We start from the raw sequence: 13,275 nt of genomic DNA, 5'->3' as shown, positions 1-13,275 counted from the left end.
GCAGCGGCAAATTGCAGCGTAACAGAGCTTCCTGGAGAAGATGAAATCGGTAGCAACAACAAGAAAGAAGAATCGATGCAGAAGGGGAGGAATTATGATTCCGTTGAGAAATCGAGTGTTAACCAGACTCCAAAAACGGCGATGGACCTTGGACAAAACAGCATCACCGCCGACGAAGATCCAGAAAAAGGCAAGGAAGCAGGCTAATGGAGGCAGAAGCTGGATGTAAAACGACGAGAAGGCAAGTCGCATATTGAAAAACGGAGTTATCTCATCGCATCGTCGAGTCCCTCTTCCAAATCGCTGCGCCGCCGGAGCACCAACACGGACAGAACCAAGCAAGAGAAGGAAAAGTAGCGATACGGAAAGGAGGAATGGTACCTGAGACGACCATCTGGGGCACGAGGAGCTGTAAGAGAGTAGAAGATGGATAGCATCTGCAATAAGGGAGAAGAACCGATCAACGGAACCAGGCAACCAGCGCCTCTGGCTCAAGGAAGAAGGAGATCGATGCAGATCCTCTAGGTTGGGTGGGACCAGCTTTTGGTTGTGCGAAGAAAGCTGACGGCGGAGAGGAAGCTGACGGTGAGGAGGAAGCTGACAGCGATGAGTCCGACGATCAGCAACAGGACCTGTTGTTTCTGCTACCGACGACGATGAGCGCAACGAAGTCTCGAACTGAGTGCGAGACGGCGACAAGATAGGGAGCGACGACAACGACCAATCCCGGAACCTACTGTTTCTGCCGCCAGCGATGACAAGAGCAGGAAAGCCGCACGAAAGCGACTGAGTGCGAGACCGGAAACAGTGAGAAAGACTGGAGCCGAGAGAGTGACGAGGAGCTTGAACGCGACACAGGAGATAGTGAGAGAGACCGGAGGCGAGAAGTGAGCCATAGTGAGAGAGATGACAAAGAACTTTAATGACAGAGTGACACTGAGGGAGGAGAAGGGGAGAGCCCAGGAAGAAATGTTAAACGACGTTGTGTTTCGAAGAAGGATCCCGCTAGGGAGACAATGGGCTATTGAGTTATAAAATGAACATCTTTCATAATATCTAAAATAACCATCTGAGTATTAGGGATAATAAACATCTTCTCAAAAGTTTAAGCTAATTTTGGAGTTCGCCAAGAATTAAACTCTTAACCTTTAAGGCTTAGTGCTCTAATACCATGTCATGATACCACTCATCCTAAAAGTTTTAGCTGATGAGAAAAGATAACACTAATGGTTATATCTCTAATACTCCATAAACCTCCATTGTATACATTATACAAATATTCTATTAACTTCTCATACTTTTCCTTTGAAAAATAAAATAACAAAGACCCAATCGGTTTATGTAAACCTGGTCCGAATTATAAACTCAGATAGAATTATAAAAACCGTCCAAATTCATCTAGGTCTAAAAAATACTACCATTACATTATAACAAGTCAACGACTTAAAAAAAATGTTTAAAGCATATTTGTGGGAGTATTCTCCTTAAATTATATATATAAATTATATATATGTATGCATAAATATATTAGCGACTAATTTTAGTGATTGGTTTTTATAATCAAATAGCATTTTTTTCTTTTCTTTTTCTTAAAAGTAAAAAATTTGAGAGTTTTTAATGTAAGTAAAAATTGAAAATTTACCACTTAACATGTGCGTTTAGAGTATTTATTAGCAAACAAAATGTTTATTATATTGATTTTCCTTTTCAAGTTGAATCAAAGTATGAACCCTAAACGCAGATTATGAGAATCGTTGAATTCCATTACATTCCATGTATATAATCAATCTCCATCTTCCAGGAAGGAACAAGGAAGTACACTACCCCATTTGTCTCTTATTTATTTTTCGGCGCCCAATGATTCCATATAACACACATATAAAGGGAAAAAAAAACTCAATAATGTAAAGTCAAAGTCAAATAAAACTTGAAATAAATTACAAGGTTGTACTCAACTCCCTACTTTAAGATTATTAAATTTTAAAAACCATCTATAAATTTATATTTTTTTTTATTAAGCAGTAACATGTTTTTCTTTCTATATACAATGTATAAGAAGGACTAAACATTTTTCAATTTCATCGAAATCCAAGAAAATAACATATTGCAGCGTACCTGTTTGTTAAAAGTCCAAAGATGGCAAATTCAAGTGAAGAGAAACACGAAGTGTTCATATGCTTCAGAGGTGAGGACACACGCAACACCTTCACCAGCCATCTGAATGCTGCACTAAGAAGGCTAGAGATAAGAACCTACATAGATCACGACCTCAGAAGAGGAGAAGAGATTCCTGAGAGGCTTCTTAGAGCAATCAAGGATGCTAAGCTTTCCGTCATTGTTTTCTCGGAAAACTTCGCGGCTTCAAAATGGTGCTTGGATGAAGTTGTCAACATACTGGAGTGCAAGAAGACGAGTAACCAAATTGTTGTGCCTGTTTTCTATCGCGTAGATCCGGCCGTGGTGCGGAACCAGATCGGGAGTTATGGTGATGCATTTGGCAAGCATGAACAACGGTTTGAAGGTGAGATGAACAAAGTCAAAATCTGGAGGGAGGCTTTGACTGAAGCTGCTAATCACTCTGGTTGGGGATGCTCCCTCAACAAGTAATAACTTCCTTCCTTCCTTTCTTTATTATGAATATAATTTTAGAGATAAATGTGATATTATATGATCATCCTGAATGAGGAAATTGAAATTGAATGATGACAGAGTGGAATCTGAAATAGTGGAGGGAATTGCAATGGATGTGATGGAGAAGCTGAATCATGTGTACGTTGGGGATTTGGATGAACAGATAAGAAAATTTAAGCAACTGGCAGTGCTTCAGGATCAATATTACAAAGCCATACCAGTTTTTGATAATTTAGAAATCTACAGGGCAACGGTTCGACGCATCACCGAACTTGAAATGGAGAGAAGCATTCGTCTCCTTCGTTTAACTCCTGACATGCTTCCATATGTCGGAAATTTCAAATCCCACTAACTCTTATTCATCATTCCATTTAATTATTGTTCAAATTTTATTACTGCCTGCTTAAATGCCTTCATCAAGACTCAAGAGTATACTTGGTTAATTCGATCCTTGTTACAAGTTCATTTTCAATTTGTTGACTTATGTAATTCCTGATCAAACTTCTCATAATATTTTAATTTCTTGTTGAATGCTCATTATCCGAGTCATTAATGATTGAATTTGAATATGTCCTCGTTGAAGGAATTGAAAACGAGAACAAATGCATGTGCCCTGCCCTCGTTATATGTTAGAAAAACTGGGTTACTCTTAAGAATGAACATTAACAAATGGGCTTTAACTAAATATATCATCTTTTCAAGATGGAATAAAATATGAGATGAGCAAACTAATAAATAGAAATTAAGGAATACTAGCTAATATAGGAACCTCGTGAATAATTAGGCATAAAAAGAGCCAAGAAAATTGTAGATTCGTTGAATTACATGTATAATAATTTCTTTCTGGCGTACAATATATATATATATATATATATATATATATATATATATATATATATATATATATATATATATATATATATATATATATATATATATATATATATACAAGGAAACTCAACATTTTTTTATTAATATTAGTTAATATTTTAAATTAATACTTTATTTTTATCTTATTAAAATTTACGATTTAACATTAATAATTGCTATGGTGTTTAAAAACTGTTGACTAATTTGTTCAAAAAGGATTAACAATAAGTTTTAATTTAAAAAATATAATAAAATGATTTTTAAATATTTAAAATTTATTATGAAAAATAAATTAAATAAAAATTAGATACTAAATAATAAATACTATAAATTGACTTTTAATATTTAGAGTTTGAAACTTAGCAAACTCAAATGTTCATAAATGTTCTAACTATTTGCGTAGTAACTAATGTGATATATAACTATATAGTAAATATATATATATATATATATATTAAAATTAATTATTAAAATAAAGTATATATTATAATATAAAAATATATATTAAAAATAATTAAATTATATGTGTTTGATTATAATATAAAATATATAATAATATCTAATTTTATATTTGAGTGCGATTAATTTTAATGTATAAATAATATTTTTAATTGTGGTATAATATGTGATGTTACTGTACCCGCCACAACCGCCAATATGCCTATTTAATAAGTAAAATACTGTTTTAAATGATTGAGTTGAAAATGAAGAACGCGGTTTTCTAATCATAATTCCACCAATCCCAATTAGATATCCACAAAACAAATTGAACGTCATTTTAATTTATCGAAAAACTACAGGTAACTAATAATATTTTTGAATAATGTGTGAATAATGAGAATTAATAGGATTAAAAGAATAAATTTAATGAATAATGTTAAATTAGAGTATAATATACTTGTATTTGATTGGTAGTTATTTATATTGTTTAAAATAAATAATTATTATTTTTCTAGCACTCTTCTAGGTAAACAATGACTATCTTAAACAATATGAACAACCACTAATCACACTACACCATAATTTAATACTACTAATTAAATTTAAGATTAATTTACTTTTTTAAATTTTAATTCTATTAATTCACATTGTTCAAATATTATTCAAAAATATTGTTAATTACCTATACTTTTCTCTTATTTTATTCAAGTTTGAACAACTTAACAAAAGAGGATGTTAATGTTAGGGTAGTAGGGTACGGGCAATAATGGATATTCATGGAGTGGATATCTGTTCTGTTTTCATTTAGAAAAATGTATTTCGTTTCTATTTTATTTTTATTACAAGTTTTCGTTTAATTTTTTCGGAAAAAAGTAAATATTTGTGCATATTTATAGATATTAATCTTTAAATAATTAAAAAACAACACAATAAGTTATATTTTAATACAATTTAACTAAATTTATTATATTAAAACAGTTTAAATATAAATTTAACGTAATTCATGTATATATAAAATCTCTAATATGTATATACACGTTTATCAAAATGAAATAGAAATAATTTTCAATAAAATAGAATAATATAACATAATTTTTATATATAAATAAAGATATTTTAATAATTTTATTTTTTGTAGAAATTTAGTAGATTTTTATAAAGCAAATATCTCTATTTTTATCAAACGAATTCTCATCTCTATAGAAATTTTGCAAGTCTCTATTAATCCCTTTATGGCCACTACAATATAAATATTTTTAAATAACAAATTTTTAATAACAATAATATAATAGTTACTATAACTTTTTTTGCGACAATTATATATTTATCATTATTACTATATATTATAATAATAATTACATGTTTTCTGTGGTCATTAAAAAATATTTATTAACAATGATATTATTGTTGCTAAAAATTCTCTAATTTTCCCTAAATATATTAGCGACTATTTTTATTGTTATTAAAATAAAAATATATTACCGGAAATATTTTTACCATTCCTAATTAAGGAGGGAATATACATAGTTAAACGAAATTGTTACTGAAACACAAACACTTGACAATCCTTTTCAAAGCGAACAAATTCGTTATCATCGTCATTAATAAAGTGTCTACCGGATTCAAAAGGTAGCTATAAATCTATGGACGTATGGAACTTATAGCACAAGACGTTAAGCTGAAGTATAGTCATATATAGTTAGAATGAAAAGAAAGAATGAGAAATCAACAAAGGAAGCTGTTGAAATGAGTTGTCACAGTAGCCCCACTACTACTACTGTTTTTGGAAGCATCCATTCACTATTTGTGTAAGATTGGTGTCAAAATTTCTCATAGCTTTTACACCTCTCATCTTATTGCAATTTGGCTTCTTTCTTTGAGGCTGGTTTCTGACAAATGCTGCTCTACGTTTCTCCTTTTCACATGGTCAACTCTTTTATCGATTCTTATTCTTCATCATCGACTACATAACTCTACCCGTTAATCATTGCATAATTCTATAACACACCCCAACCCCCATACGTCATTGTATGATTATACATTTATAATTATCTAATAATAAATAATTGGACTTTGTCAAATGTAATGATGGAATTTCGTGTGTGGACTTGCTTTCATTGATCGGTTGCCTGGCTTTTATCTGTTTTCAGATCGAATTAAATCTTTATTAAACATTATATTCTTATAAGTTAATATACTGGATTATAAATAATGAGCTCATCCGATAATGAATTCAATAGTAATTGAATATTTAGAAAGTTTTGTAAAAGAAGAAATAACCGTGTTGAATCTTACATTTAATTCAAAGATATTGAGATATATGAGATGAGTATGATATCAATTAAGAACGAATTAAGTGAAGCTCATATAATATTAAAGAATTCATACACCAACCAGACATTAACAATTTTATCTGTTCTATTTCTCTCCAACAAGAAATCGCTCACTAGTTTATAATAAAATAACGATGAAGAGGACTTTTTTACTTTTTAAAATTCAATCACATCATCATCATCATCATTGTTCATACCCTGGTCCAATGATAAGAGTCCAGGTTCAAATAAAGGGCCTGATCCGAAGAATTAAGCCTAGCTAAGCACCAGCCTTCGTATAAGAAGTCGGTACCGTCCACGACCTGCTCTAAAGAAGTCGGGCACGAGATTAGTTGGCAGATAAACACTCATTCAAATGAGTGACCGCCCCTAAAATCTCTCTAACCGCTTCATCAAGCCATATCTTAACCTCCCTAAGATAATGGGACGGTTAGCACCCTAAAGATATGGCACTACTCCAACGGTGGTTATTGGCTCACCACTATAAATACACTGACACCCCCTCAGGTATCTCTAAGCCCAATACTCTCTAGACCTGCTCACACTCTTGCTAACTTAGGCATCGGAGTGTCTTTGCAGGTACCATCCCCTCTCTCTCCTCGTACGAACAAGTCGGACGGAGTCCCCGAGTTCCACATTCATTCAGAAATCTCCTCCTCCACACCCTTGAGCCAACCCACGCCATCCACTCTATTAATCTCTGGTTACCTACCGTAACATTAGCGCCGTTGTCGGGGACCCGAGAGATCATCCATCGATGGCGGACAGATCCCACGAAGAAGGCCATGTGGAGACAGATTCTGAACAAGAGAATCTGGACACAGGCAATAACAATGCGGACCTCGTCCTCCACCAGGAAGTTGACAATCAGCATAGAGAAGACACCTCCGGAGTAAAGAACCCGAAGGTAAATTCCTCAGAAGGGCGCGAATCAGAAAAAGGAGGACCATCCCATGCAATTGAACTCATGGGACTAATCCATAGCCGCCTGGAACAGTTAGAACACGAGAGGGAGCGGCAAAAGGAAACCGAAAAGAGGCTAAAAGAGGAGATGGAACGACGAAAAGAGTTGGAAAGAAAACTCTTGAAGTTAGAATCCTCCCTCAAAGGTCGTAACTCCCGTGATGAACAAGAAGAGCTGCCTTTAGGTGGGGAGGATCCTTTTAGCGAGGACATAATGAGAGCAAAGGTTCCGAAGAACTTTAAAAGCCCTGACATGGACCTCTATGATGGAACCACGGATCCAAAGCATCACCTGAGTAATTTCAAAAGTCGGATGTATCTAGCCGATGCTTCCGACGCTACGCGATGCAAAGCTTTTCCGACCACTCTATCAAAAGCAGCGATGAAGTGGTTCGACAGCCTCCCCCCGAGGTCGGTTACTAGCTTTAAAGACCTCTCAAGGAAGTTTTTGATGAGGTTCTCAATCCAGAAAGACAAGGTGAAACATGCACCGAGCCTCCTGGGAATAAAACAGGAGGTCGGAGAATCTTTACGAGCCTATATGGAAAGGTTCAACAAAGCTTGTTTGGAGATCCAAGACCTGCCCACAGAGGCAGTCATAATGGGGTTAGTCAATGGGCTCAGAGAAGGTCCCTTCTCACAGTCCATATCTAAAAGACACCCCGTTTCTCTAAGTGATGTACAAGAAAGAGCTGAAAAGTACATCAATATGGAGGAGAATGCCAAATTAAGAGACCTGAGTTGGCGACCTGGACCCCTCCCTCAACTAAAGAGAAGGAAAGGGAAGCTAAGAAAAAGGAAGAACTCGGTCTCGAGAGGCCAAGGAAATATCACTCTTATACTCCCCTAAAAGTTTCCATAGTGGATGTATACAGAGAGATTTGCAACACTGAAAGATTGCCACCCCCTAGACCCATTAAGAATAAAAAAGGGGGGAGCCGCAACGATTATTGCGAGTACCATAAAATATATGGTCACTCCACAAACGACTGCTACGACCTCAAGAATGTGATAGAAAAGCTGGCTAGAGAAGGTCGGCTTGATAGATATCTCATAGAAAGGTCGGACAGTCATGGAAAGAGAAAGCGAGATGATATGGATAGAAGAGACCCACCACCGCAGACCCCAGAGAGACATATCCATATGATCTCAGGAGGATTTGCGGGAGGGGGACTCACCAAATCCTCTCGCAAAAGACATCTCAAAAGAGTCTACCAGGTCGGGGAAGAGTCACACCTTCCTACCATTTCATTCACAAAAGAAGATGGGCAAGGAATAATCCCTGGGCACGATGATCCAGTGGTAATAACTATGATCCTAGCAAATGCCCATCTCCATAGAACCCTAGTAGACCAAGGAAGCTCGGCGGACATTCTTTTCAAGCCTGCTTTCGACAAGCTAGGGTTAGATGAGAAAGAGTTAAGAGCCTACCCCGACACCCTATACGGATTAGGGGACACGCCAATAAAACCACTAGGATTTTTGCCCCTTCACACCACTTTTGGAAAAGGGGAAAAATCAAAGACTCTGAGCATAGACTTTATAGTCATCGACGTGGGGTCAGCATATAATGCCCTAATCGGCAGAGCTACCCTTAATCGGCTCGGAGCTGTGGTATCCACTCCCCACCTCTGCATGAAATTCCCGACCTCAGCGGGGATAGCCACGGTAAGGGGAGACCAGAAATTGGCAAGGAAATGCTACAATGAAAGCCTAAATCTGATAGGAAAGGGCAAAGAAGTTCACACAATAGAGCTCGGCGGCGCAAGGGCCAGAGAAGAGCTGCGACCACAACCGGGAGGAAGAACCGAAGAGATACAGGTCGGTAACGAAGAAGGAAAAAACACTTATATAGGAGCCAACCTAGGGGAAACTCTAAAACAAGGGCTGGCCGAACTCCTAAAGGATAATTCCGACCTCTTCGCCTGGAAGGCCTCTGACATGCCGGGGATTGACCCCGAGCTCATGTCCCACAAGCTCTCGGTCTACCCAGGGTCCTGACCTGTACAACAAAGAAGACGCAAGCTAGGCCCAGAACGAGCCCTAATAGTAGAAGAGCAAGTACAGGCGCTCTTGGAAGCCGGCTTTATCAGAGAAGTCAAGTACCCAACATGGCTGGCCAATGTAGTGCTAGTCAAAAAGCAGAATGGCAAATGGAGAATGTGTGTCGACTATACCGACTTAAATAAGGCATGTCCCAAGGACCCTTATCCCTTGCCAAGTATTGATACCCTAGTAGATTCCAGCTCGGGGTACCAATACTTATCGTTCATGGACGCCTACTCGGGATATAATCAAATCCCGATGTATGAGCCAGACCAGGAGAAAACGTCATTCATCACACCCAGAGCTAATTTCTGCTACGTGGTCATGCCATTCGGATTGAAGAATGCAGGAGCCACATATCAGAGGTTGATGAATAAAGTGTTTTCCCCTCACCTAGGGACCCTAATGGAAGTATACGTCGACGACATGCTGGTAAAAACCCAGAAGGAAGTCAACCTCTTGTCCGACCTCTCACAAGTCTTTGATACCATAAGGCTGCATGGGATGAGACTAAATCCTGCAAAATGCGCCTTCGCGGTGGAGGCAGGAAAGTTTCTAGGGTTTATGCTAACACAAAGAGGGATTGAAGCCAATCCCGATAAGTGTAGAGCCATCCTAGAAATGAGAAGTCCGACTTGTTTGAGAGAAGTCCAGCAGCTCAATGGCCGACTTGCAGCCCTCTCCAGATTTTTGGCAGGATCAGCACTAAAATTCCTCCCACTATTTTCTTTATTAAGAAAGGGATGCCAATTCGAATGGACTCCAGAATGCGAGGAGGCGTTCCAAGAGTTCAAAAAGTTTTTAAGCCAACCTCCTATCCTAACCCGACCAGTACCGGGGGAAGACCTCGTTCTGTACTTATATGTAGCAAACAGGGCTGTCTCGTCAGCCCTGATAAAAGAAGACGAGGTCGGACAACATCCAGTCTACTTCATCAGTAAGGTTCTACAAGGCCTTGAACTAAGGTACCACAAACTAGAAAAGTTTGCCTACTCCTTAGTAATAGCCTCACGAAGGCTACGACCTTACTTTCAAACTCACAGAATAAGAGTTCGTACGAACCAACCAATGAAGCAAATCCTCCAAAAGACGGATGTTGCAGGAAGAATGGTCCAATGGGCAATAGAGCTCTCCGAGTTCGATTTGAGATATGAAACTCGGACAGCAATTAAATCCCAGTGCCTCGCCGACTTTGTAGCAGAATACGCAGGGGATCAAGAGGAAAAACCGACTACATGGGAACTCTATGTAGACGGATCCTCCAACAAAACGGGAAACGGCGCAGGCATAATATTGGTAGATGAAAGAGGAACCCAGATAGAGGTCTCCTTAAAATTCGAATTTCCGGCTTCAAATAATCAGGCAGAGTATGAAGCCTTGATCGCTGGATTAAAGTTGGCAGAAGAAATCGATGCTACAAAGGTGATGATATACAGCAACTCACAGGTGGTGACCTCCCAAATAAGTGGAGAATATCAGGCAAAGGACCCAAACATGAAGAGGTACTTGAAAAAAACTTTGGAGCACCTTGGGCGCTTTGCAGAAACCGAGGTCAAACACATAACTCGGGATCTAAATAGCAGAGCGGATGCCCTATCCAAGTTAGCAAGTACCAAACCAGGAGGGAACAACAGAAGCCTGATTCAAGAAACCCTCCAAGAGCCCTCGGTAGAAAGAACAGAAGACAAGCAAGAGGTACTTGAGGTAATCGGTCTAGACCTCGGATGGATGAACCCCCTAGTCGAATACATGAAATTCGACATCCTCCCTAAAGAGGAAAAAGAAGCTAAAAAGATCCGAAGGGAAGCACAACACTACACCTTGGTGAGAAATATCCTCTACAGAAGGGGGATATCGACACCATTGTTAAAATGCGTGCCGACCTCGAGAACCGCTGAAGTATTGGAGGAAGTACATAGTGGGATCTGCAGAAATAATCTTGGAGCAAGGTCACTAGCCAGGAAAGTAATCCGAGCTGGATTCTACTGGCCGACCTTACAGAAAGACGCCACAGAATTTGTGAAAAAGTGTCAACCATGTCAGATGCATGCAAATTTCCACGTAGCTCCACCAGAAGAGCTCATCAATATCACTTCTCCATGGCCTTTCGCAAAATGGGGAATGGATTTGTTAGGTCCTTTTCCCCAAGCGACAGGACAAGTCAAATACCTAATCGTGGGGATAGATTACTTCACAAAGTGGATAGAAGCAGAACCATTGGCCACCATCACCGCTCAAAGAAGTCGCAGGTTCCTCTACAAAAATATCATCACAAGATATGGGATACCTTATTCCATTACTACAGACAATGGAACCCAATTCACCGACGCCACCTTTAGAAGCTTAGTAGCCAGTATGAAAATCAAACATCAGTTCACCTCGGTAGAGCACCCACAAGCCAATGGGCAAGCCGAGGCAGCCAACAAAGTCATACTGGCAGGGCTAAAGAAGAGACTACAGGAAGCAAAAGGAGCTTGGGCTGAAGAGCTCCCTCAGGTGCTATGGGCTTACAGGACAACTCCCCAATCCGCCACGGGAGAAACACCTTTCCGACTAGTCTATGGCGTAGAAGCCATGATACCAATAGAAATCAATGAGCAAAGCCCAAGGGTAGTTCTCCATGACGAGGTCGGAAACGTACGGGGACACAAAGAGGAGCTCGACTTACTCCCCGAAGTCCGAGAAGATGCCCAGATAAGAGAAGCAGCCTTGAAACAAAGGATGACTACAAGGTACAACAAAAAAGTCATTCGAAGAACATTCGCCCCTGATGACTTGGTCTTAATCAGAAACGACATTGGAGTCAACAAATCAGGAGAAGGAAAGCTCGCCGCAAATTGGAAGGGACCATACAAAGTCAATGAAGTTTTAGGAAAAGGTTATTATAAAGTAACCGACCTGAACGGCACTGAATTACCAAGGTCGTGGCATGCTTGTAATATGAAAAGGTACTACAGTTAAAAGCGAACTCTACTCCCTGATGTACTCTTTTTCCAACTTCATGATTTTTTCCCAAAAGGGTTTTTTCTGAAGAAGGGTTTTTAACGAGGCATCGTAGTAGAGGCTAAGGGAAGATAGGCTATAAAAACCCTTAGTAGCAAGAAGGTACCTCCCCAATAAATAAAGATCTTTTTCATCTACAATATCTCTTATAAAATCCTTTTTATTTTTTATAAGTCTTTCTACGAAACGCACCGACTTAAGCTCGACAAAACGTGAAAATTCCATGAACCGACCTAGATGGTCGTCAGGATAAAACGACGAGGTACAAGTCGGTGTAAAGAGATTATAAAAGTTGAACGTGAAAACTCGGGAACAATCCGACTTACAAGTCGAAATGAGAACCCGAGTAGAAAAACTCGGAAATACTCTGACCCGTAAATCGGAGCGAAGAACCGAGTATAAGAGAAACGTATCGCAAAAATAACCTAAGTCATAAGAACTCGCTAAAACAAAGTTGAGTATAGGGGATAACAAAAAGAGATTGGAAAACCTGGGAAAGGTTTAAAGACTGTCCCAAAGGTCCTTAAACAAGAAGCTCAGAAAAACAAACAAGCCAAAAGGGAAGGTTTGCAAAAGATCAAGGGAACATCAAAAAACCAAAAAGCATGCACGCATAAGGTAATCTAAACCCTTATCCCAAAAGGGTATCCATTTTGTTAACTCAAAAACCCTCGTCAAAAAAGGGGTACTTTTTAAATATTTTGTTTACGGCCTGGGAAGGCCAGAAGAAATTGTTCAAACTGCACAACTAAGAATAAATAAATAAAGAGTTTAAAAATGGGGGCCCACAGGCCGGACCCCCAAATAGCCAAAGATCATTTTTTCACAGCAGACGGGTCACCACCACCAGAATCGGGAGGAGCGCCACCAGAAGCATCCATGGGAGATGAAGAGATCGGAGGGACCGTTGAAGTACTCGGAGCATCTTTAGAGCGAGGAGGAGACTCAATAATCCTCTGCCCCCGAGTCTTCAACTCTGATTCAGAAA

General features: G+C 38.6%; 1 protein-coding gene across 1 annotated transcript; it reads left to right on the top strand.

Annotated features, from left to right (window-relative positions):
• Window positions 1-1,862: 1,862 nt before the first annotated feature.
• On the top strand, window positions 1,863-3,168 carry LOC112791874 (toll/interleukin-1 receptor-like protein). Its single transcript, XM_025834891.3, has 2 exons — window positions 1,863-2,603; window positions 2,710-3,168. Exons 1-2 carry the CDS (start codon window positions 2,137-2,139, stop codon window positions 2,981-2,983), a joined length of 741 nt encoding a protein of 246 aa, XP_025690676.1. The 5' UTR covers window positions 1,863-2,136; the 3' UTR covers window positions 2,984-3,168.
• Window positions 3,169-13,275: the final 10,107 nt, after the last annotated feature.

The sequence above is a fragment of the Arachis hypogaea genome, chromosome 13, assembly GCF_003086295.3.
Source record: "Arachis hypogaea cultivar Tifrunner chromosome 13, arahy.Tifrunner.gnm2.J5K5, whole genome shotgun sequence".
Taxonomy (NCBI): Eukaryota; Viridiplantae; Streptophyta; class Magnoliopsida; order Fabales; family Fabaceae; genus Arachis; species Arachis hypogaea.
This window is presented reverse-complemented; position numbering and strand designations above follow the sequence as displayed.

What these genes read in the sequence shown, in the direction of transcription:
- LOC112791874 (XM_025834891.3), top strand. Translation starts at nt 2,137, where the DNA reads ATGGCAAATTCAAGTGAAGAGAAACACGAAGTGTTCATATGCTTCAGA. An exon ending in TGGGGATGCTCCCTCAACAA is followed by an intron (nt 2,604 to 2,709) that starts GTAATAACTTCC and finishes GAATGATGACAG; the next exon opens with AGTGGAATCTGAAATAGTGG.